This window comes from Xiphias gladius, chromosome 15, assembly GCF_016859285.1.
Source record: "Xiphias gladius isolate SHS-SW01 ecotype Sanya breed wild chromosome 15, ASM1685928v1, whole genome shotgun sequence".
NCBI classification, from domain to species: domain Eukaryota; kingdom Metazoa; phylum Chordata; class Actinopteri; order Istiophoriformes; family Xiphiidae; genus Xiphias; species Xiphias gladius.
Genome location: NC_053414.1, coordinates 33,569,033 through 33,595,911, shown reverse-complemented (window position 1 = coordinate 33,595,911; position 26,879 = coordinate 33,569,033). Strand labels below are relative to the sequence as shown.

The 26,879-nt window shown below is 38.1% G+C and overlaps 1 protein-coding gene across 6 annotated transcripts in view; it reads right to left on the bottom strand.

Annotated features, from left to right (window-relative positions):
• The window catches only part of glra3 (glycine receptor, alpha 3), a 67,329-nt gene that overhangs the window by 21,770 nt on the left and 18,680 nt on the right, over positions 1–26,879 (bottom strand). For 4 of the 6 annotated variants that reach the window (XM_040145267.1, XM_040145265.1, XM_040145270.1 and 1 more), the window contains exons 2-6: positions 20,513–20,643; positions 11,798–11,865; positions 1,649–1,872; positions 1,530–1,568; positions 531–613 (exon numbers count right to left, since the gene is read on the bottom strand). In XM_040145267.1, the coding sequence (XP_040001201.1) occupies positions 531–613; positions 1,530–1,568; positions 1,649–1,872; positions 11,798–11,865; positions 20,513–20,643 (545 nt within the window). The remainder of the gene's footprint in view (positions 1–530; positions 614–1,529; positions 1,569–1,648; positions 1,873–11,797; positions 11,866–20,512; positions 20,644–26,879) is intronic. The other 2 variants (XM_040145268.1, XM_040145266.1) reach the window with 1 other exon arrangement.

Below are 26,879 nucleotides of genomic sequence, written 5' to 3'. Positions count from 1 at the left end.
GCCAATGCAATTATGATGAATATTAAACAGCAGCAGGAGGAGGCAGGAGTAGTGAGCATGGGCTGAGCAGTAACTTATTAATCGACGGTGTGTTATTGACATTTTTGAATTGTAGGACATAGATGTGAGAAGCTTTATTTTATAACCAATTCAATCATGAGAGCTTATTCAGTCATATGCCGTACAACTGAATATACGTGCCACTACACCTCTGTGTGCAAATTACAAAAAACAGGAAAAAAATAGTTTTAACAGCTGTCTGGTGTATTTGAAAGAATACAAATGAGGAAGCAGATAGCTTGAATTATCTGAAGTTATATTGTAACAGAAACAGTATCAGTCCACTTTTGTAGTCTTATACATGCGTTAGAGTTAGGTTTAGGTTCAGGTTAGGGTAATGCATTTAGTTATGATGGTTAAGGTTAGGGTAAAGCGCTGGGGAAAGTATTGTGTTAATGAGGGTCCTTGCAAGTACATAAGTAGAAGTGTAAGTGTTTGTTTGTGCTTGCGTGTGTTTAAACTGTACTTACAGCTCTCTAGCTGCATGATACAGGTCTGAACATCCATAGGGAAGTTTTTTAGATCCATGGGACATGACAGAGTTAATGTTAGTCTGAAAGTGAAAAGAGAGGAGAGAACAAGTCAGAAGTGAGTCAAAGATACTGACTGTACTTAATGTTGTACATATGTACAGTATCAAAATGCTTTTGCTGTATCTAAGCTTATTTTATATTAATGCAGCACTAACTGGGATATCTTTGACCCTCCAAATCAGAAGCCCAACTTTAAGCCCAATATTTAAGATGTTAACATCTTCCATTTTTCTCTAGTGACCCATCATCAACTGTAGCGAGTATAACCAGAAGGTTAGCTGCTTCTTTTATTTTAGAATCACATGCATGGTAAAAGCATTTAGCAGGGACATCAAAGACAAACCCATAAACTTACATACAGCAATACAGAAATAAGCATTTCATGTTGAAAGTCAAAGAGTTGAGAGTATGAAAGGTGAATACAAGGATATAGTCATCACATGAACAGACTGTTGGAATTTTTTGAAAAAATAAAAATAAAATTGTCAGGGCTCTAGTTTTTAGTTTTTGCTTTTTGGACACATAAAAATATCAATGAGTTTTCATATTCAGTTCTTCTATTGCACAAATATGTCTAGTCTTGAATTTTTTACTCCTCATTATTTTGGGTTATATTGTGTATTTTGTTGGGGGTAAGCATGCTTTTGGTGCATGCTCAATCAAAAAAGAATGATATCACCAGATACTGTGCAATCAGAAAAAAAGGTTTTGTTTGAATAAAATACACATACAGTTTTCATTCTTCAGTGAGGTCCCCTAGAAAAAGTGAAATCCTGATGGTGCACCCTCATTCAGATGATGTATTCATATAATGAATTCCTCCAAATCTCATGCTGTTTACAACCTTACTGTGTGCCTCTGGCAAGGAAAATGCTACAAATGCGTCACCATGTGTTCCCATGTCTTCTCAGTTTTGTCAGAGTTAAGAGAACCTACTTGTAACTTGCGAAACAACAACTTTGTCCATCCTGTGGACTGTAAATATTTATGACTGACCACTATCAGTCACACAAGGATATAATTCAACAATGTTGATGCCCGCCAACTGCATTTACCTTATAGAGTACAAAACATTTCCATTCTTAAATATCCTGAGCAGTTTGTTGTCTGTAGTGACTTCATGAAAGTGGGCTCCCTTCTCATTGGCAAAGAACAGATCTGGTTTCCATATGGAGTCTAACATAGAGGGGTCCAAGTCCAGAGAGTCATCTGGATATTCAGCATAGGCAAGCCTGGGATCATTCCACTGCTGACGAAGGAAGATATTCACACGGTAGTCCTGTAAACGGAAAAATTAACAGGAATACATCAGACACAGAGAAATTTATAGGAAAACATTTATAAAACCTGAAAAACTGGTTGATTCCCCATATATGATGAGCAAAGTTTGGCTCAGTCCAAGTGTCATGAAAGATTTTCTGCATGTGGCTGACACATGTCCAAAACTGTAAAAAATATAAATACAAATTTTTGTGCATTTCTATACTTGAGGATAAAAATTACACGGTTGTTCTTAGTAAAATTTTGCACAGTTCTGTATGTAGTAAGCGTGCTTCCCTTTGCAATTTTACTCCTGTGTTAGATAAGCATTCAATTATCCATTTGATATTCATACAGTAGGTGGGATTGAGCTTTTGCATATTTCCTCTGAGAATCAGATAAATGCCCATGTTGTCTAAACACCAAACAGAACCAACAATTTCGAGGAACAGGTTACCCTGGGGTAAATAATTTCAAGCCCTGTGCATCAACTGTTTTGGTGGATATGATGATGTTGGTCTGTGAACATGTCAGCAGGGGTGGAACTACATTGTATATGAATATACATGGTCCAACTTTCCACTTCTGCATACAGGCACCTAGAATTAATAGAACAGAACCTAGAACTAATAATGGTATTTACAGTAAAGGTACAGACAACTTCCCCTTTTTGCCACCAATTTCCTTAACCACTTCCTGCCAGAATACCATTCCTTCAAAACTACAAAAAATACTGATGCCCTGTCAAAACCTATTAAAACCATCACATTATTTCCCCACAGTAAATCCCTAACTCCTCTTACTGACTTAAATGCTATTAAACAAACCATCAGGATTCATATTGAGTATTACGGCATTTGATCACTGAACCATATTTGACCACAGTTCGACAACAGGAGTGCTACGGCAATCTAACTGCACTACCAGCTGCTTTAACCTGTTAAATGAGGGTTATTTATGTAGGAGTTGGGTGGCTTTGCATAACTTCGGAATATGTCTGTGAAGATTCTCACAGAATCACTAGTCAGAACTGAAGAAGCCTTTCGGATGAGAGGTGAACATCTTCGAGGATCTCATGCCAGTCCAGTTGCCTTCCTATAGCACTTAAAAACTCAGGAATGCTTTCATATATGGTTTCTTTTTGTGGAGAAGGAAACGCTTTAGTGAAAATTTAGGCCATTTGTTTAGTTTTTGAATGATTTAAACGGTCCATGAGAATAATAGCAGCATGAGCATCTGGGGGGAACACAGGGTGTCTCAAACTGGTCCCTCGATAGTGCACTGAATGTCCCAATGCCAGTATCACTCCATGGCACTGCAAATTCAGCTCCCTGGAAAATTCCCAGAATGCACTGCAAAAGGCAGTGCAAATCTCTGCTCACTATGCTCACTGACTGGAAGTGACATCACAACTCTTCCCCTTCACTACACTTCAGAGCCAGAGATATTGTACAGTGAACACTGATGCAGCTAATGAAATTAAACCAGGGTAAGTTTGATTTGGGTGTGACAATAATACTAACCGTTGCCGATGCTTTTGGTCCATGAGTCAAACATGCCATTTTTATTTTATGAACTGTGTCTTCTCTGCACTTATGATATAACAAGAGTCCCCATGAGAAGCAGTGTAACAAACTGAATTTACAAGTGTGCGGTTACAAGTATATACGTATATTTAACTGCTTGTACACTTTGGGCAAATTTTTTTTTCACTACCTTTTACATCACATTTTGCCTAAGTCTTGTCATGTCATTGTTGCTGCTTAGGAATCATGTTGCAGATTTTTTATCAGTGTCTTAGTGTTCACTGATGCAGAAACCCAATCAGAGATAGAAATACAATTCACTGTACAGTGATTCACTGCCTGCCCTTGGTTATTCTGCACGTCCATACCTACAGATGTGATCTCTGTTGGCAGTAGAGGGTCCTACATTCCAGTTTTTTCAGTTAGGAGTTATTTCTGGTCTCCAGATTATCACAGTCTCTGGGTCCCAAGCATTAAATACACAATCCTTAGACAAGTCTTACTGGTATCTCGCCAGTGGAGGACTCTCCTAATGCCCCAGCTGCATACAATGTACTAATTCAAATCCTGCTTTAATATTTATTGTTGAACATTCAAATCTGGAAAATGAGAAAATATCTAGTAGTAGCAAATATGAGGCAATGCAAGTTGAAAGTTTGGTTTTGTCATTCAATCGAGAGGCTTCACAATTCGTACAATAAAGCATCAACATAAATATTATGTACAAACCAGAGTGAATGCTTCACTGCGAGTGTATTTATTTGGATAAATCCAGGACTTACTCGACTGGGAAAATGCCCATTACCTGCATCACTATCATAGTGGTGGCTACTAAGAATGATTACACTTATGAACAAAAACGGATTTGTTGTCATTGTCCATATCCATTTTTTGATCTTTTTGATTTATTTTAAATATTATCAATGGATCAAATCACATTGTGTAATGTTAAAGATGTCATTTTAGTAACAAAACCACAGAGAATTATCACCGACTCTGCTTATCCCCTCATTTCAATCAAGCTTTTTACTGTCTTTCAGCTCATTGTTTTAGTTTTCTCACCCACAAGCTGTCCCTTCAGTTGCACTCGGCAGCTGTTTTCATCGAAAAAGCTCAGATAAAACCACTGTACGCTACCAGCACCAAACCTCCGACAGACAAAGTTAACATCCAGCTGTTGAATCTAGTGGAGCATCTAAGAGCTAAAGAGCCCAGTGTTTCTCCTAGAAGTTGGTGGAGACTGAAACAGAGCTAAAAGAGAGTAAATATTGGGTTTACATTTATTACGTGGACATAAACACCACTCCAAATGAATGTTAATGTTCCTCTGTCTGCTGCATGTATGCATGTAAATGGGAAATTACTTGCAGACACATTTGCCCTAACATTTTTTTAAGATGTTAATATGTCAGTGTAGTGAATCCTGTTCTGCTGCCACCAAGTGGTCAACAAAAATAAATTTAAAAAAATTGAATTAATGATACAGCTTTAAAGCAATGGTATAAGCAACAAAGATACCTTTGTACTGCTAAGAACACAACAGCAAAATTGTTCTAGTACAGTTTTTAATTTGCAAAGGTTTCTGTGAGGATAAACCTGTTTCATTATCATTTCTCTCTGTATATTCAAATAAACTACTCTGCTATACTATTAACACTGATCGCACACAGAATGGATTAAGAGGGATGGAGAGACTGAGTGAACAAATGGAAAAAGAGTCTAATAGTAGTAAATCTGTTTAACATAGATAGCGTGTACAGACCAGAGTGAACCAACGTGTCTCTAAGCCCCCTCTCTCTCTCTGTGTGTGTGTGTGTGTGTGTGTGTGTGTCGATGGGCATTCAAAAATGAACTCCGAATCCCTCCTCCTTTCTGTTTTTCTCCTCTATTTCAATGACACAATGGTAAAACAAAGGAGGAAAAACTGTCACAAAACAATAAGCATTATAAATAATTATATTACCATTAAAATATTCATTGAAAAACATTCTACCATTATTTAAGGCACGTGTTTAAGACCACTACACTGCGTGCTCAATAAATTTACCCTCTGATAATGTAAACGTGGTTCAGCTTAGTTCTTAAAAAAAAAAAAAAAAAAAAAAAAGAAGTGAAGTCAATCTACTTCTAAATAACATAGTCCATTCACAGAATGTTACCTTTTCAAACCATCATCGACCAACTATTCTCTCTCATTTACTGTTTGATCAGGCGTTCAGGAGGGGCACCTTCATTTGAATTGGGCTCTTCGTGTTCAGCAGATGTACTTATTTTGGCAACATGCAGTCCTTAGGGATGTTACACTTTTCACTGCATAAAATGGCTAAGACTGTACATTAGAACTAGAATTACTGCCTCCCGGTTGTATGCCTTCACTAACCAGTAAGTTGCAGTTTACATCCATGTCTATCCAGACTCATATTATATATTTAGTGAAGACCTTGAAGAAAATTATTAAAAAAGGTATTAAGTGTATTTTGGCAAAATGGAAGTTATCACTACATTGACATGTATGATTCCAGTGAATAATTTCCAGTGAGAAACATGCTGTCTACACTTAGAGACTATTTTTACATAAGAGCATAGATGACAGTCAGCAAAACCAATGAGCCTGTTGTGGACTAACAGGGGAGCAGGCAGCCCCCTGTCCTGGTTGTCATCTAGGGAGAGGTAGTGAAGATGGTGGACTCCTACAAGTCTGATTGAGCATAAAGCTGTAGACACCTGATTTATGGCGTTGAATAATGGCCCGAAAACTGTTTTTACAGAGCATTATATCACATCACAGTGAAGTTGACCTTTGACCCTTTGGATATAAAATGTCATAATTTCATCCTATTAGACATTTGTCTGAAATTTTGTCATAATTATTTTATGAATTCTTGAGTTATGGCCATAAACTTGTTTGTGAGGACACAATGACCTTTTGTAAATTTGAGACATCATGCTCACAAGAATGGGACGGACGGACAGACAATTTTTCATGTCATATCAAAGATACAAATTGTAACTTTTTCTACTATTCTTAGTTGAAGTATGAACATATCTTAATGCGGAGTGGTGTCGTCAAAGGGGTCTGTGACCAAAAACTCATTGAACAGCCTGGCAGCAGTGCAGAGATATTCCCCTCTAAAGTTTTTGAGTGAGCCTTGCCCTTCTAACCAACCAGAGATGGCCAAAGTCACGGGTGGGCGCTCACGGCTGTAAGTCAATATGTGAATGTGCTTCTGGTCTAGTTCTCCTCTTGCACTGCTGGAAGACGTCGCTATAGCTGACTCACAGGCAAGAAAGCTCCAGATTCCTGCATTAGTTGAGTAAGTGTACACAAGGATGTAGATGAAGGGCTGGGTGAAGCATAATGGAGCAGGGAGAGGAAGGGGTGGAAGGTGCAGTGTGGTTTGCTTTCGAGACTCATGCTACGGATCTCCAGAACTTACATATTGTAGCTTTAAGTGCCAAGCAGTGGGACCAAAGTCAAACAAGTATCATCCGCCTGGAGGCAAGTGTCTGTCCTCCAAGGGTCATTATTATTATTAGTCGTAGTAGCAGTATCCATACTTACAGCAACAATTCAACTTAGTTGTTCATAATGTGTGTCAGCTGACATCATATCGATAGACATTTATTATTTCCCGTCATGGTAGTAAACCATATTTGAATGTGTTGTTGATGTATTACGGTTATGTCACTGGGCTCTCTTGTTTGTTAGACGAAAACAGGAGTGGGTAGATGAAAAGACAGATGGTGACAAGAGAGAAAGGTTTTAATCCTAATGTGACATATGGGCTCCGTGTATACGTATCTCTCTGTGGTTCACTCTCACTACAGCTCTCAGTATAAACTGTGCACCAATCTCTGCATTTGCTCTGACCGTCACTCTGCACAGTCTTCTTACTCCCTGTTTATGAATGTTTTTAAAGTCCCTTCATTAGCCATCTGAGTTTTAGATCTTGCTATCAGTTTTCAAATCAGTTAAAGGATTAGGACGTTTAACCCTCGTCTGATATGCTTGTAAGGTATGATTCTTCCCTTCCTCTGACACTAGCCTGTTAGCTGTTTTCTGGGCCAGGAATAAGAACTGTGCATAAGCAGCTTTAAATGTTTGTGGTGTTACATGTAGAACGGCCTTTCACAAGAGAGTTTACTACCACTATCTTTAAACTAGATATCAAGTCAGGAATCATTTAATGTTTAGATGACTTTTTCTTATTAGTCCAAGATCATCTGACTGTGAATTACTATCAAACCTCTGTTTTTTAGACTGTCCAACCATTAAAAACGACCCCATAGGTCATCTGTGCAAGCAGCTTATTACTATCAATAGTTACATTTTATTATTAAGCGACCTCTAGCAGTCGTGAGAGATAATTTCAGTCCTTTCAGCAAATGCCCCCAAAACAGAATGTTTACCTTCAAGTGACAAAGCCCTCAAGTGGCCAAAGTAATTATGACGAGAGCAAAGGAGGAAATCAGGTTACATTATATAGCAACAAAGTCCACGTACGGAGGAGGTCACAGTGGATGGATAGGTCAAGAAAACACTGGACTTTAACATGGGAGACTGCTGTTGGTCAGTGTTTTCTTTTAACCATGGCCATGATTGTACTATAGCCTTAACCATGTCTTTATCTTTGTAACCATGACTACAAAGGTCTTCTAACCCTAAACTACTTATTTTAACCCAGCCATGATCTTTCCCTAAACCTAAACAAGTTTTTTGTGCCTAAAGCTGACCAAACCTTTACTATAGCACTGTCACATCTTGAAAGGGTTAGTTATGTATTTTTCAGCAATGATATGTATCACTATCTGTGGCATATCTACTCCCACCATCGGGGCGGTTAAGTCAAGAAATGCTCCTATGGGTCATATTACGGAAAACATATATAGTTGTTCAGGTTGGAAACATGTCATTTGTTTTAGGTGATGCTTTTTTGTGGCATGAAACAAAAATCAATACAGTGTAGAAGCCAGTAATAGCTTCTTTTGACTTATGGGCTTGTTTATGGTGCTTGTGATTACAAAAAATGTTAACTAGAGACATCCTCAAGATAAAAACTAAAACCAAAAACTGAAAAAGCATCTTGAAGCCTATATTCTAAAATTAAGTAAAAATAACAATGACAATGATATTATTCCCTGCAGTTATATACTAAAAACAGACTCCAAAAAGAAATCACATAGGAAAGGATGGGTTGACACATTCACAAAGCCAGCTCAGTGTTGTGTAAACACACAATCATGACAAATTGATGTTGTACTGTAAATAATAAAAGTCAAATGAAAGCAATATTGAACATTCTGAAATTTCTTATGACAGTTCCTGCTTTGGCAGGCAAACACACACACACACACACACAAATGACGTATCCCTCAGAACAACTCCCACTGGTGCAGAAGGCACTTAGACCTTGTTGCTTGAATCATCCATCCTCTCCTCCATCCATCCATCCATCCATCCATCCATCCATCCATCCATCCATCTTTAGAGAAGGCTTGACTGATCACAACCAGTTCTGCTCTGCTAATTATGCAAGAGACAGAGTGCGACAGAAAGCATAATGGTGTCATAGAGCGGTGAAACATCACAAATGTGCTCAATCATTACCTACTTACAGAAACAGAAAAACTTCTACATCTAGCTATCTATCAATCAGTCAGTCAGTGGTGTCAATCAGTTTAGGTTTATGATGGCTAATACTCACATTTTTAGATCAAAGCTGCCAATAATAACTATTTGTTACTTTACGTCAACAAGATTGAACCTGCTAGAAGCAACCAGCTTGTGACCCATAAAGGCCGGATTGTTCATCGTGAGCAGTTGATAAACAAAATATATACCAAATATATACTATATTTCAAAGTTTTCTTCCCCTGGAGTGCACTAATACAGTACTGAATTTTTACCCAGTTTGTTATGACCATATTTAGGAAAAAAAATCCATAATTGTGCATTGAGCTGTGATATTATCCATGATTTTTACAACACTGACAAATCCAACTAAATATTTTAATTACCTTTGGTGGCTAGGGGATTACTGAATATGAATTATACTGGTCTTATAAAGAAGAAATAAAAACAACAATGAAGAGAACCAAAACATTGCTCTTGCAACTTTCTTTACAGTTGCAAGTGTGGATGGATGACATCCTGGATGGAATCAAAGCTACTTTTAATTCACTGGTATCTTTTAGGTGGATTCTGTAGTTTCACACATACTGAAATTGCCCCTCGTGTTTGTCCTATTGTTTGCCCCTGGCCAGGGGATCTCCAAACAGGTTGGTACAGCTCTACAGCTCTCCTAAATCCCAGAGGAGATGGTGTGACTTTCACAAGTTAAGAAAGCTGTTAAAATGTTTGTACTCCAGTGCCGGACAGTTGGACCAAATGTAAGCCACGCTGACAATTATGTGACATTTTCACTAATCTTAGATACTTTTTAAATATCAGTGGAACATACCATGAAACCCATAAAACGTTTAAGCCTGGTGTATACATGTACATGTATGTATGTGTGTGTGCGCGCATAATAACGATGTACAAAGCAGCTTGTGTGCAGTCTGGACTGACTTCATGTCAGTTTAAAGTATTTGCTGTCAGAGTCACTAAATATCTTCACTGCACATCTGCTATTCCTGTCTGCTTGTCTGTCTCTTCTGATTTCTCTCTCTCTCTGCCTCCCTCTGTCAATATCTTTACTTGTCAGGGTGTCTTCCTGTCTGGTTATCATTTGAAGCTTTTCTTTCTTCCTCTTGCAAATTATTTGGCCCTTTGGTGTAAAGTACCCCTGACCATATCCTAAATAAAGAAACCATGTTAATAAGTCTTTACTAATACAACTACCAATACTAATACTAATTCTATTGAGATTAAGAATAAAACTGGGATATACAGTAGCTTAAATGCATTTTTCTACTGGTCTAAAATAAATAAGGATGATAAAAGAACAGCAGTACAATGTGTCAGAGGGTTATGTGCACTTCAGCCCAGCCCATCAAACTCCAAGCAATGGGCCTCAAGAGAGCAATTGGTCACCTACAGTGTCTTAAGAAACTATTCAGACCACTTCATTTTTTGCCCACTTTATTGTGTGCAAGATTTAATTGTAAATGGATAAAATTGCTATTTTTGACCATCAATCTACAGTCAATAACCCATACTGACAGAGTAAAAACATTCTGTGAAATTTTTGCAAGTCATGTGTAATATATAAGTATTTTAGTTTAAACCATCCAAAAATTAAGATTATCAACTGAATGTGAAGAAATAACAGTTTTGACATTATGTCAAAGACGTCTGTTTATTGTGTTGCAGAGACATCTACTTAAGTTAGCATGCTAACCAGCGAACCCCAGCCTGTCCTGTCTTGTAATACCACTTTGTACCTCAAGAGGTGATAGTGAGTCACTGTAATGTCCAGTCTGCCCTCAGTCCAACATGAGCAGATGAAGTAGTAGTAACTGAGTAGGCATTAAACCTGTGTTGCAGCCATCTTCTCGGCAACATTCCTCCAGTCTTTCCTCAAGCTCAGCTCTTGATGCTGCTGCTCCAGCTGTTCTCCCTCTCCCTCACGTTCCTCTACCTTTCAAGGCTCATCCTCTAGTCCTGCCACCACCAGATCTTCCCTGTCCCTCGGACTGGGCAGACTGGGTATGAAATTGTCATCGTCAGTGTAACAATTACTGAAGACAACAACCTACCAGTTACATAATCATATTAAAAGGTAAACCTGTACCAAACCTGCACCAAAGAGAGTGTTTCCTCGATTCTTACGATAGGGGTGGACACCCCAACTTTCTTGTAATATGCTGCCCCTATTTGCTTGGTGTATGACAGTTAGCTAATTCTTACACATTGCCCTTCAAAAATCAAAGGGAAATGTGTAAGAAATTTCTCATTTACAAAAGTATTCATATCCTTAATTCAGTACTTAACCAGGTGATTAGCAGACAGAGTTTGGAGTACTACCACAAGGGTTTAATGTTTAACTCATCAGACCAGAGAATCTTTTTCCTAATGCTCTCAGAATCCTTAAATGCTGTTTTGGTAAAAACTCCAAGTAGGCTGTCATATGCCCTTTACTCAAAATGGCTTCCTTCTAGCCACTCTACCATAAAAGGCATCATTAATGGAGTGATGCTAAAATAGTCGTCCTTCCAGCAGAAGATCTTCCTTGGTCACCTCCCTGACCAAGGCCCTTCTTGCCTGGTTACTGACTCAAAGCTTTAGACCTGGTTTTACACCCTTGCCCTGATCTACACCTCACCACAAGGTGAAGATCAGTGTAAATTGTGGGACCTCTGACCTCATATGTGTCTTTCAATCAATTCAATTTGTCACAGGTGGAGTACCAGTACAAAGGGTCTGTGCATTTAGGCTAATTCAATGTAATTCTATGCAGAATCTCTATTACTTACCATGGTGGTTTCAGCAATGGAGCCAAAGCTGTTGATGAAAATGTTACAGGAAACATTGACTGGAGGACCTGCAGAGGGACAGACAGAACGATCAGTTAGATATAATATAAGTAATACAATATATATTTAAAAGCAAAAATAATTTGCTTGAGTATATTTAGACTTGTGATTTTGGACTGTACTTTCTGCCTTTTAGCAGTTAGAATTTTATTAGTACAGCTTTGGGGGATAAATTGCAAGTGCTGATCTATTATACATGCATCCAGTGTTTATACCTTCGATATTTTATCTCAAATCTTAAAACATGGCACTAGGCTCTGGCTAAATTACAGATTCCTAATGTATAAGGTATCCTGAGAAGGCAACTTCATGAAAGATTTTTAGACATTTTTTGTCTTAAAAAAAAAAACCTAATATTCTGTTGACCATTTTAATACGTAAACTTGTATAATCCAGTAAAATCCAATACAACCTACAAAGCTTGTAGTTTTCAGTTTTTGTTAACACTGCTTTATATTTGTTCATAATACATAGGTGGAGGATCTAAGAATAATGCAAGAGAAGTCCTGGACCATCAGGACTCTATCTGCTGCTTTTAAAGGGAATGACTTAATGTGATTGGCCATTATTAATGTCCACAGGCTAGCCTGTTTCCTAAGCCTGCACTACACAGACAGAGTCTGAGCTAATGACACTTGGCAGCTTTGATGATCTAGACTCTTTGGGAAGCATGCACTTCAGGTGGTCCAGGTTCTTACCAAATCTTTAAGAGGCCTCATTATTGTAATTAAAATCAATGATCATCTGCAGCTTTTGTGTTCATAGAGGTTTCTTCTATAGATATTTATGATGGCTGTTAAAGCAAAAGAGAAGATGTTTATCAGTGTCAGTTGCAGCAGTTACCAAATGACAGGGTTGACCTTGGATTCCTGAGCAGTCTTTTCTATAACTATGCATGTCATGCTCATTTAGTGTAGGGTTGCCTTAATGCATAGCTTTACTCTAATTTGCAGTATACAGAAAAAGCCCTCGTCAATTTCACAAAACTCAAGTAACTACAGCTCCTGTCGATTTAATAGTTTTATTTGTTTTTAGCCAAAACCCAAGAAAAATTAAGCCAATTAATATAAACTAGAATTACCGCGTTGTGGTTGTATGCCTCCGCCAAAGAGTCAAGTTCAAGAGGGGCACCTTCATTTGAACTGGGCACTTTGTGTTCAGCAGATATTTTGGCAACATGCAGTCCTTAGGGATGTTACACTTTTCACTGCATAAAATGGCTAAGACTGTACATTAGAACTAGAATTACTGCCTCCCAGTTGTATGCCTTCACCATCCAGTAAGTTGCAGTTTACATCCATGTCTGTCCAGACTCATATTTTATATGTAGTAAAGACTTTGAAGGAATTTAATAAAGGTATTAATGTATTTTTGGCGGAGTGGAAGTTATCACACATGATTATATGGGGCGGCTGTGGCTCAGGAAGTAGAGCGGGTCGTCCACTAACAAGAAGGCCGGTGGTTCGATCACCGGCTCCTCGAGTCTGCTTGTCGAAGTGTCCTTGGGCAAGATACTGAACCCCAAATTGTCTCCGATGTATCATCGGATTGAATGTGTGTGTAGAGAAAAGTGCTGTTTGTATACAAAAAGCGCTGTATGAATGTGTGTGAGAATGGGTGAATGTGGCAGTAGTGTAAAGCACTTTGAGTGGTCAATAAGACTAGAAAAGTGTCATATAAGTGCAGTCCATTTACCATTTACTCCAGTGAATAATTTCCAGTGAGAACTATGCTGTTTAGGGAAAATAAATAAAATTGATTTGACCTGTATTTGTTAAGCTTTGTTGCTCATGTTCTGCTGAATGTCTACTATTAGTGTGCAAGTTCATTGAGGGGAGAAAAAAAAAAAAAAAAAAAAAAAGTCAAATCCCTAATGTGTGTTCACATGCTTGGCCAACAAATTCTAAAACATGGATACATTACATACATCCTCAACCCAGCAGCACAAAAGATCTATACAATCACCACAGTTTCGAGGTGGGCACCCAAGATTAGTGTCACCGATTCAGTATCTGACCAAATGTGGACTATGGTCACAAGTTCCCTCTCCTGTGTTCCTGAGTTATGGTGTTGAATAATGGCCAGAAAAAAATGTTCTTGCTGAAAATTATGTCACAGTGAAGTTGACCTTTAACCTTTTGGATATAAAATATCATCATTTTATCCTATTAGACATTTGTTCGAAATTTTGTCATAATTAGAATATTAATTCCCGAGTTATTGCCATAAACTTGTTTGTGAGGTCACAATGACCTTGACCTTTGACCACCAAAATCTAATCAGGTCATCCTTGAGTCCAAGTGAACGTTTGTGCCAAATTTGAAGAAATTCCCTCAAGACATTTTTGAGATATGTTCACAAGAATGGGACGGACAGACAATCTGAAAATATAATGCCTCTGGCCATGGCTTGTGGCAGTGCGGAGACATAAAAATAGAAATGATTGACTAACTAAACTATAATGGGGTCAACATTTAAGAATGCAATAAAAGTCAGTACACCCTTCATCAGTGATTCCACTTTTTTTTAATATTATGTATGTTCGCCTTTATTTTTGACGACAGATTATATAATATAAAGTTAAAAGGGGATACAAAGTAGATATTTCATTTTTAATAAATTTTCTAAAAATTTCTAAAAACATGTTTTCACTTTGTCATTATGGCTTATTGAAGGTAGACTGATGGGCAAAAATGGCAGTTTTATCAATTAAAAAATTAAATCTAGGAGACAAATTGTGCAAAAAGTTTGGCAGTGTGGCTGGGATCATTGTCACTTTGGAAAATTCCTCTTGTGCCAAGCTTCTTGTGACTAGATGTCATCTTTTCATCGCTTCGCTTTCTGTTTACCTTAGAGCCTAGCAACTACCAACAACACAGGAGAAGAAATGATCAACACCACTTTGGAAATAAGACAGAAGAAAGAAGCATATTAATTGACGAGGTAAAGTGAAATTCTCACAATTTTATACGGAATAATAGCATTGGGGTTTGCTTCACACATACAACTACATAATGGGTTGGTGCCTGAGTGGAGAGGGGAGCAGAAGAAAGCAGGAGAAAAAAGCGTGAGTTTATTTATATCATTTAGTCTATAATGGAGCTTTGAAAGCAAATACAAATTCTTCTGTTTGTGAGAAAAGCGAATTGGGTTGGTATCATGTTATTTTATGTTTTTACAAAATGAAAGAAACTGTGCAATGGAGATGGTGATAGTAAATACTTGTTTATATGAAAAGCAATGGAGAGAAAATATGGTATCACCGACTGACTGGCATTCCAGTAACATTATTCTATAGCTGTATGGCTGGTAGCTAACGTGAAGAAAGGCCTCTATGAATCAAAGGCAAGCAAAGCTTTATTTATATAGCACATTTCATTCCAGGGGGAAGCACAATGTGCTGCACAAAGCGTAAGCTACTACAGAAATAGCAGCCACAAAAACTATGTGGGTAGTGTAAGAATAAAATATTAGACATAAGTAAATGCAATTAAAACAAACACATAATACATGACTTCAAAATCATTAAGAAAATTAAATAATTATGACCAGCAACCGACCAGTAAAACTTATGACATGAATTAAAAAATGAACAAAATAACTTCAAATGAAATAATGATTAGGACAAATAGTTGACAAATAAAAATAAAACGAAAGTTATAACCAATAAAAAGGAATAAAAATAATATAAAAATGAAAAGACCAGCAAACCAGACTACTGAAAGGTGCAGCTAAAAAGGAATGTTTTCAGTTTAGTTTTAAGAGACGATAGCGTTTAAGCACAATTTGACTGGGTAGCATGTCCAATTGGCTTGGAGCATAAAAGCTAAAAGCAGTTTCAGATTACCTCGGGGGTCTTACTGGTTCAAACTTATATGGTCACATTTGCTTTTTCTTGTTAAAACTCTGGCAGCTAGTCTAGCCGACTGGAAATCGAAGCATGAAAGAGATTTTAAGCATCTGCCTGGAATTTAAAAAAAAAAAAAATCCTTACCTTTGGAATAGTTCTTAAATTGCAAAATTACTAAAATTGTGTCAATTTCAAAATATTTACATACCTAACTGTATATAATTGTGTGTCATCAGCTTAATCATGGTAAGTTAATAAATTGGCCCAGACACAATAATCACAAATTAAAACATTAACGGGCCTAAAACCAACCCCTGAGGGACACCACGAGATGAAATTCCTAGGACAAACACTAAAATCACGTGCTTTGAGGTATGATAAAAACCAGTCTAGTGCTGACTCAGATATGCCAACCCACCTCTCAAGTCGGCATTAAAATATCCTGATCCATAGTGTCGAATCCCACACTTAGATCCAATAATACTAAAATAGAAACTTTACCATTGTCACAATTTATTCTCAAGTCATTTATAACCTTGGACAAGGCTGTTTCTGTACTTTGGTTGGGATAAAAGCCAGCTTGGCAGAGATCCTGTACTTTGTTGCCAGGTGGTCAACTTAATGACTTTATTAGGTATTAAATTAATAATAGATGGGTCTAGAGTGGTTTCCTTTAAAAGTAGTTTAACAATTGAAGATTTAAGTGAACAGGGAAAAAAAGATTGTAAAGAAGTGTTTACAGCGCTTAAAATAGCCTTAGATAAACAGTTAAAGATGCTTTTAAAAAAGGAGGTGGGGATGGGATCAATGGAAGTGGAACAGTTAAGACTCCAAACCACTGCTCCAAGATCATCAGCACTGACTTGTGCAAAATATGTTAAAATAGTAGTGAGTTGAGAAGGAGGCAGGGTAGAAGGAGCATGACTGATTATGGGAATATTTGCCCTAATAGTCATTTTGTTGTGGAATTGAAGTTCTGAATTTATTTAGAAGTTTATCTATAGAAGAAAGTAGAACCCTTGAATTGTGTATATTGTTAATAATGATAATAAAATAATAATTTATTATTATTATTATTTGTATTAATTATTAATTATTATTATTATTATTAGCCTTGCTTTTCTAATTATGAATAATTAATGAATACATTTTTGTAGATTTCAGGATGCTCTAGAAGCTTGGTTTTACAGCATTTAAACTCAGCCTTTCTACAGTCCCTTTTCCTCCTCCTTATCAATTCATCCGTTAGCCAAGGGGTTTCACTTTTATCAGAAAATACCTTGATTTTCACAGGAGCAATATCATCTAAAACAGGTTTAGTACTGTGATTAAAAGGCAAGGAACATGTCATCACAGGACAACATGTTGGAAGTTATAGCATTACTGAATTTGGTAGCGAAGACATTAGCTAAGTTAGCAGGTACCATTTCTGGACAGTTTCAGCAGAGCTGACCCTTAAAGAATCAAGATTCATATAAAAAATGATGCAGTAATGGTCTGATAAGGCAATGTTAAGTGCTGACACAGAAAATACATGAACTCCTTTAGACATAATTAAGTCTGAAGTATTGCCCAGCTTATGAGTGGGTCCAGTTAGAAGCTGAGAGAAACCATAGGCTGTGTCCAAAAGTAGTCCGTAGTGTTATCTACAAGGATATTAAAGTAATCAGAAATCAATATAAAATCAAAATCTAAGGAAATTTGGGACAATAGGTCATTGAACTAATCAATAAAAGTGCTGGTTGTTTTTAGCGGTTGATACACTGTGATTACCAAGGCAGGAGTTTTGCATTTCAGTGTCAACGCAAGATACTAAAAAAAGGTTTACTCACCGAAAGTGAGCTGTCTGCATAAAAACATATCTGAAAGTGCTGCTACAACTCCACCTCTCCTGTCAGACCAAAAACATTTTTAAAAAAGTAAAATTTAGCAGTGATGCCTCTGTTAGTGTACAAGTACTACTAAAGCCCGGCCGAGTATCAGTGAAAAATATTAAGTAGCTAGAACAGCTGGTTGAGTAAAAGATGATTGATTTCCAAAAGGCATGAGGTTAAAGATAATACATTTCTTTAATATTTGAGCAAGATTACTTTTTATTTCATTTATCTTTTAGTTTCAAAATGACAAAAAAGGAAAAGGGGACAAATCCCTGCGGGTGTTACCTTTGATAAGTATCACAGCTTGTACGCACTTTTTGTAGGGAGCTAAAAAGTGTTTCAAATCTTGTTTGGGGGTTTTTCATAGCAAGCTAACTCTCTTAAAATGTTAAAGAATAATTCACCTCTTCTACTCACTTAACTATTCACAGTAACAGAGATATTTGACCAGGGGTTAAAATATTATATTATATTATATTCTATATATATATATATATATATATATATATATATATATATATATATATATATATATGTGTGTGTGTGTGTGTGTGTGTGTGTGTGTGTGTGTGTGTGTGTGTGTGTGTGTGTATGTATATATATATAGCTTTAATTGAAGGGGTTTAAAAAATATTTCCCTCTAACATAGATGTTTATTTCTGACTTTTCCTGGTTTCCTTACAGCTACTGGTTCGTTTTTTGGCTACTAGTGGTAGCGTTAGCAACATGGCTACTGCTATCAGCCTGTCCACTGTCCAAAGCAAGAAACAACCATGAGAATCCCAAATTCCGATCTCAGTGCTATGATAAAAGCAGAGTAAAACATCCAGTTGTATTAATAAGTAGACAGGTTTTGTTAATTTCTGATCTAGTAGAAATAATGCCAGCTCTCTTTGAACTCGGTTTCAAACCCTCTCAAGTCCCAGAGCTCTCTCCGTCAAGTGAATGCCTGTCCAAGGCTCGCTTTTTTTTCCCCTCAATTTCTACCACTCTCCCTCTTCGCCTTCTTTGACTCCACCGATACTGGGGCTCTTTTCCGAAAGTTACTCCAGTTGTAACACTGTCCGCCATTTCCCCTTACCTGGGGAAAGCTACTGATAGCTACCGGGGAAAACAGAAGCGCTATAATCTCTCTATTTTTGTTGGACAATGGCAGATGCAAAACCTTTATGCCATAAATCGAGCCTTAATTTTCCCGGGAGATTTCGTAGCCTTGCAGAAAGAACTGCATAGTGAAAATGAGCTGTACAGGGAACCAATCTAAAAGCCAATCTATAGTGATTACATTGTACGATAACAACATTTACTTCATGATGATAACTTAAAGCAGAAATCTATTGCCACCTTAACGGGAAAACACAGGTGTAATCACTTTTGTTGCAGTGGTCACAGGTAAACTGACTTTTGTTGCAGTGGTTACAGGTAAACTGACTTGTTGCATTGAGTTTGCACTTTGGGACATGTCTTTTCAATGTAGTCTATCTGACCTGTTTTTTCTACCCTACAATTCAACTTAAAAATAATACAATTATTGTAAGATGACAGTTTTTCTGTAAGTGCTATGCGAAGGCAACTGGACTTGCTTTAAGTTCTTGAAGATGTTTCGCCTCTCATCTGAAAGACTTCTTCAGTTTTAACTGACTAGTGGGGAGTTTCAGGTGTTTATCCTCTGGTGAGATCAGCAACACTTGTGAGTCATTGAAGTCACATGAGTCATTGACCCACCCTGCCATCATGTGATCGTTGAGTTCACACGAGTCCCGGTGTGGATGGGTGTTCAGCTGTCTGGGGAGTGAACAACTGCATTTTAAATGGTTGACAGGTGGTGTCTCAGACCACCTCTCTGTTTAGTGACGGCTGCTCCATATTGACAAAGATGACTTCTTTCACTCCTCTTTCAAACCATTGGTCTTCTCTGAACAAAATGCGTACATTTATTGTCCTGAAAAGAGTGTCCTTTGTCCTTAAGATGCAGGTGGACTGCTGAGTCCTGACCTGAGGAACTCGCTCTCCTGTGTTGTGCTATGCACTTATGTAGTGGTTTGTTTAGTTTCCCCAATGTACAGGTCTGAGATTGCAAGGTTTGGAACTTGTTTATCTGTTGTTTCTTGCCTTTGGTGTGTTGTGAAGCCTGTGCCTTTTCCACAAACCTGGAGACTTGCACCAATACTTCACTGGGAAAATGTGATGTCAACTCCTTGAGCATCTGTTCAGTTCTAGCTTTAAGGGTATCAATAGTAAAATGTACTTGTCTCAACCTCTTGTTGAGTACCTGGTTCTGAGGCTTCAGAAGGATCTTTCCTGCTCTGTGGCCTTTCACGGTGGAACCCAGGCATAGACTGTTGGGAATAATCCTGAGTTGCCTGCATCTACGGTTGAAACGAAGGTGGTTCCTGTAATCAGCAAGTTTTCTATAAGGACAATCTAGAAAACCAAAGTTACCTTGGCGTACTCTGCTGGACAGAGAGGGGAGAGAGACAGAGCCTTGCCCTTATCGTGATATTACAGTTTTCAGTTTTTATGACCAGTGTCTTTAAAGTTCTGCTCTGTGATGAATATGAGAAATGTACTGTATACATTGTTTATGTCTGTGTATTGTACTGTGTTACATAGTATGTCCCCACATTAAGCCACCATTCCTAAAGAGGAACACGTTCAAATGTTGCTGTTGTAAAGTATAAAATAGTCATGTGGGGAATGTGCTCAACATTAAATGTGCTTTAATGTAAAAGCATATTATTGTGAATGTGCTTCATAGGGCTCTTTTTGCCAAGCACACAGAGGTGATACCAGTAGCTACCTCAAAAATTAAACAAAAGCATTAGCTTGCTATCATACAATATCCACGTTATTGTGAACATTGACTCTTTGCCAAGTCTGTTCCTGTGGAAAACATACAGATAGATACATAGATAGCTTGGTAGATACCTTTAAAGTTCGGTCTTATCCTGGCATCATATCCTGATGTCCTCCCCATCAGTTTGTCCAGAAAATCTGAGGGAGACATTGGGGCCTGCCGTGTCTTCGCAGCATTGTCCACCTCCTTACATTGACCCCCACTATCATAGAAACAAAAAAGATAATACAAGTAATCATCTGTGACATTTTCACAGCAGGATGTGTGTATTTTGCTGCCCTACTTGTCAACTGATGTAAAGCACAATACTTAATCAATAATTGACTGTTTATGTCATCTTCGATGTTTGCTATTCAAAATACCTGAGACCACACATTCACAGACACCCTGAGAATAAACCTGCAAAAGACAACCTTTTAATCTAAAATTTCTGGCCAGGGAATGGAATAATTTAGGAAAGTGTCTTAGGAAGTCTGAATTTGATATGTTCCAGACAGTCAATTAGCTCTTGGGCTGCAGTCAACCCAAGAAAATCCTGGTCAACTGGTCATACCTATTCCCAACCCATCGAATGGTTGCAAGGGAAAAAAATCTGTTATCTCTAGTTTAACTAAAATCGGCCACAGTGCACTGAGTGCACTATACCTGGTAGCTTTTTTAGCCTAAATTAATTATAAATAAACATGACAAGCTAATATTTGCAACATAAGATGATGAAATATGCCAATTCTGATGTGTTCCCACTAAAAGTCTCAAGCAGAGCATCCTAACGCTCAGTGCTGGGGCCCTCTCTCCTTGCAATATACACCACCTCCTTGGTTCAATTATCTGCTCGCATGGCCTCATCGTTAACCCTAACCAAGGTCGCAAGAAACCTGGATGTTATAATTAATGACCACCTATCCTTCTCTGACCATGGTGTATCTTGCATCTCCGAGTTGTGCTGCTATACAACATATAAAAAAAAAAAAATTAAAAAAAAAAAAAATCAGGCCTTAACTGACTCAGTATGACACTCAACTCTTGATACAGGCCATCATTATCTCTTGCCTCAACAACTGCAATGCCCATCTAGCGGGCCTCCCTTCATGCACAGTGAAACCCTCTGGTTTCATCATCTGGTTTTCGAACAGCCTAAAAGGGCACGTCACTCCACTGCTAATTGACTTCTTTGAACTCCCCTCCTTGGGGGAGTTCGAAACATCCCCAATGTTTTCACAGGTAGACTAACCCACCCGCTGCAATTAGTGGATTCACTTGTATTATCAAGAGCCATAATAGAAACTGCTTCACTGAGCATGAATGGTTTGCAATCATGACAGACTAGTTGATGATAGAAATACGCTCCCTTGAATTAACTGTTAAGTCTTTTGTTTTCCATTGCCTGTCATGGCCTGGGATAATACTGATCCAATGTGAATCTGAATCATTCATGAATCTGGACTTCAATAATTGAAACATTTAGTGAATTTTAGGGTTTCAAATAGCCATAAAAGATTCAATACTAATAAATATTCCACTGTAATTCAAAATATTCTGAAAAAGCAACTCCAGCAAGACCACAGTGTCCATGTCAACCAAAGTTGTCCACACTCTCACAAAGTTAACAAATAAGCTTACTTATTTGGCAGCATAAATACTCACTGTGGTCAAACTAAAACTGCCATAGGTGTACCGTGGTGTAGGTTGCTTTATCAGCAAAGCTATGCTTGAGTAGGTTTGCCAGAGTAAAGCTTGGCGATCCTGAAACTACACAGTATGTGTGTTTGTCATTTGGGACAAGTGGGAACATTTCAAAAAATAAGTCACTTCAAGGGTCATACTGCCAAACAGACACACATGCACATGCCCCAATTGTTCATCAACAACATCCAAATGTAGTTTCAGGATCATCAGCCTTTAAATTGGCTATCATTTAGCCCAACAGGGAGTAACCTCATACTATCCTCAGAGACAGAATGAGGGTGTTTACCATGAGTTTGGTTACTCAATTAACCTCTTCAAAACATACACTCATGCTGACAGTGACAGCAAGAGACAAAAGGACCAGCACTCATTTATTTCAAATGAGCTCTGGGAGACGAGGACTGACAGAGAGCAGTGCGTCAGTTGAAGGAGAGATCTCAGCAACTTGGAGACAAGAAAAAGTCAGGCAGAGTGCAACAACATGCAAATGAGTAGAGTTGAATATCAATGGCCAATAAAAAGGATCAATTTATTAATCTAATAATCATCTACTGAAAAATGTCTTTATACTTTAGTTTCTATTATTCTTTCAATTCCTATCAATCACAAAATAAGAGAAAACAAATCATCACACATGCTTGCAGCATTGCAGTTGATAAGTCATATATGCCCACAGATCTCAGGACACTTACCCTGCTGACCCTAGAATTAAGAAAAAAAAAAAAAAGTTTCCCTGTCAAGCCCATCTCTAGAAACAAATCCCTGTTGTGATTAGGGGAGAAAATATCATTAAATATAAACTCTGACATATGGTAAATCGGTTCACAATGTCATGTTTGAATTCAGTATCGTCTAGCTTGGGAGTGATACAATATCTTGTCCTGCCCTCGGCCGGAGAGCGCTGACACAGAAACATACTGCTGGGAACCAAGTGTAGAGCAAGAATCCACCCCCCCCCCCGCCCAGATTTTATTAGACTCCTAGTGATTTTGGTGACCCCCTCATCATTCCTTAAGTGTCTCTGTTATGCCAGCCATGCCATCATTAAAGAATGGGAATCACACGTAGCTCAGAACCATACACACAAATTTATAAAATCTATAGCCCTTTTTTCTACCAAATATTCACAGGAATAAACTAAAAAACTGAAATTAACTCTTGTGTATTCCTGTCTGTTTTCACTGCATCTAAAGAACTATGTAGACTAGGAAACTAGCCTGATAATATGAATTTTGAGAAGATGAAACACCTTTCTTGTAACTGGAAGGTTACCGGTATAATCCTCGGACTGGCAGGATTAAATTTGGGTGGGAAAAGTGAAAAAAACAGCACTAATCCATCCCTCATCAACACGACTGTGGTGCCCTTCACCAAGGCCCTTAACCCCAACCTCTCCAGTGGAGCTGCTCAGTGGCCAGCAGGCAGCTTCTAGGTGTGAAAGGGATCAGGACATTCCTGTCTAAGAGAGGTTGTTGCCTCTCAGTGAAACCACCCAGAATAAATAAAAGATTAAAAAAAAAAAATAGTTTTATTTGGGTTCTTTGTGACACTAGATGACTAAGTCTAGTAGTCGAGTACAGAAGATTGTCTTTAACATCAATACACATCAAAACATTACTAGTATGAACCAGTGCTAGCTCACTATGTGAGGCTGTACACAAATTGCAGCTACCAGGAGGCTTGTGTTTGACAAGCACACAGTAGTCACAGTGACCCACGTCTGTAGCTTCTAGGTGATCAGGCAGTATTGACCCACAGCAGAAACCTTTGTGGGTCTAGGAACTGTGACCCAGAAACTAAATTTAGACCCAGACCCTGGATCCCTAACAGTTAACAGTCATGCAAAGTTTTCAGCTCAGAGCATCTTAAATCAGCTACTAAACTGCTTAAGTTAGTAGTGCTACCCCTCTCTCTTCCCTCTTTTCTTTCCTCTCCTACCCTATCTTCCCCTCTGCAATCTATTCTCTTCCTCTTCCTTCTGCCCCCTCTCTCTTTTATACTCTCCTTTAAAAGATGAAAACAATAGGAAGTGATGCAGAGAGAGACAGCATGACATCCAATGCTTATCAATAATGGATGAGCTTTTAATCTGGTACTACTCTCTCACACACATACAAAAAGGCCATTTAGAGGGGAGAGCGGGATATATTTTATGTATTTTTTTTCTTTGTTTTAATCTGCTGCGGCTACTACTACTACTACTACCTCCACCACTAACAGTAGAATTTTTACCTGTAATTTCAATAATAACAAATGCACTACTGGATTCTAAGTAGAGGGGTGAAGTGAACACAAATAATTAATGGTAAGACTTGTCCATTTACACAGAGTAAATCACAAAGCTACTAATATGTGGATGTGCAGCACAAAAGCCACATGACCTACTGGTTGTGACTATAATTAAATTAGAAATTTTTCCGTGTCATCACTGTTTAGGAAGAAAGGCTGTTTAGGAAGTGTAGCACTGTGTAGGCGCACCTTGTTTAAAGAGATCAAACAGCCCATTATGTTTAACCTCAACCAGAATGATAGTGGATTGTGTTTCTATAGGTCCTGTCTGTTGTCCTGGTGCATTACAAATGTTGTGTGGATTAGGCCAGAGCCTAATGTGTCAATGAAATTTGTAATGGCTGACTGTGAAGACTTGCGAGCATACACATGCACGCACACTCACACCACAGAACAGCTTGCAATTGACTTTTTATACCAAATTTAGAAAGCATAATAAGGCATGCAAAAACAGATATGAACCTTTAACATCCTCCAAAAAGGTGCATGAGTAAAAACAAAGATCATTTAGAATAGCCAGATGCAGTGCATTCACAAAGTATTCAGAGCCCTTCACTTTTTTCATTTTGTTGTTGCAGCCATGTACTAAAATAGTTTAAATTCATCTGTCCCCTCATCAATATACTCTAAACACCCCATGACGACAAAGCCAAAACAGAATTTTAGACATTTTTGCACCTTTACTAAAAAGGAAAAACTGAAATATCACATTGACTCAGTACTTAGTTGAAGCCCCTTTGGCAGCAATTACAGCCTTGAGTCTTCTTGGGTATGACGCAACAAGCTTTGCACACCTAGAGTCGGGGCTCTGGCTGGGCCACTTAAGGACATTCACAGAGTTGTCAATAAACCACATTTTCATTAAGGACCTCTGAACTCTGTACTTTGTGTCGTTCATCTCACCAGTGACCAGTCCCCATCACTGAAAAAACACCCCCACAGCATGATTCTGTCCCAACCATTATTCACCGTTGGGATGGTGTTGGGCAGTTTATGAGCTGTGTCTGTTTCCCTCCACACGACGTTTAGGATTGAGGCCAAACAGTTCAGTCTTGTTTCATCAAACCAGAGATAAAACCAAGATCGAACTTGATTTTACCGAATCATGACGGCAGGTGAAACAATCGTACCATAGTCAGACTAGCCATCAGGAGCACCGGGAAAAATCCTGCTGCGACACATCAGCAGGCCAGTGGACCGCCAAGAAATCCATACATTTTTACCGTCCCTGTCTGTGTCTTTACTGGCCCTCTATGTGTGCCTGTCATTCATGGTGCGCTTGAGAGCGCACGTGTTCCAGGACTGGTCTCAATGGCCAATTTCAATATGTAATCAACCCTCACTGAACTAGAACATTGTCTTGTCTCACTGTAAAAATAAATCAGAATTTTGTAAGAAATGACAAAAGCATAAGCGAAATACAATTAAAAATAAAAAAAATTCAGAAAAGTTTCTTCAGCCAAACATCAGCTAGAAAAATATTCAACAGGTATAGGATTTTAAAAGATTCTACAGATACTAACAGTAAATTTGTAAATACGAAACAAAGTCAGCAAAGGTTTGTTGTGGGGCAGAAAGAAAAGATTAGTTTCATTCTTGATTGATCTGTTGATTATTTTTTTAATCAATTATTTATTTAGTCTTTAAAATGTCTCTCTCAATCTCACGATTTCATGGTCAGAAATGACCAATAGAACATTTTTAAAGCACTTGATTTAGCTTTTGTTTTTTTAATAATAAACAATAAGAAAACAGATGAACAAATGAAGATAGTAGCCGCTGCTGCCTGCTGTGTCTCTTTCGGCACCAGGGAGGCGTGGAGAGGGGTGATAGAGAGAGAGATGCTGTTTATTTCATTAATAGCTGCGAGAGCGACCTAATCCATTCTCCTGTGTGGAATAGGTACCTTTGTATTCTTGAGCGCTATGGGTCATACATTAGTTAACTATTTTATTTTTTGTTTTTTTTCTGTTTTGCAAAGCAGAGAGGGAGAACCGATTCATTTGCTCATGCCTCAAAGAGAGGACTGACTGTGACTCTTGTTGCAAAGAAACATTCAAAGCTGCAAGTATGTAGGCCTGTCAGCACATCTATATATAATAAACTGATAATGACCACATTAAACCTCAACACGGGTATCAAAACCAACCATCACAGTATGATACACTTCATTGTTGGGTAATGCAGATAACTGACAGACAGGGCATGAGAAGACCTGCACTCTGCACACGATGCGTGTGTGTGTGAGAGAGAGAGACAAAGAGGGGAAGAAAAGGTGGACTAATAATCACAGTCTAGTCTATTGCACGTAATGTTTCTGTAAGTTATTTATAACTTAGTCGGAACGCTGCTTTTTTCACTTTTTGACCTGACTTGCGTGAACCCACAATATTTTCTACTAAGTGTAACCGAATCCACCTGACCTGTGGGTCAACCCGCCGGACCCGCGAATTATGGGTCCAC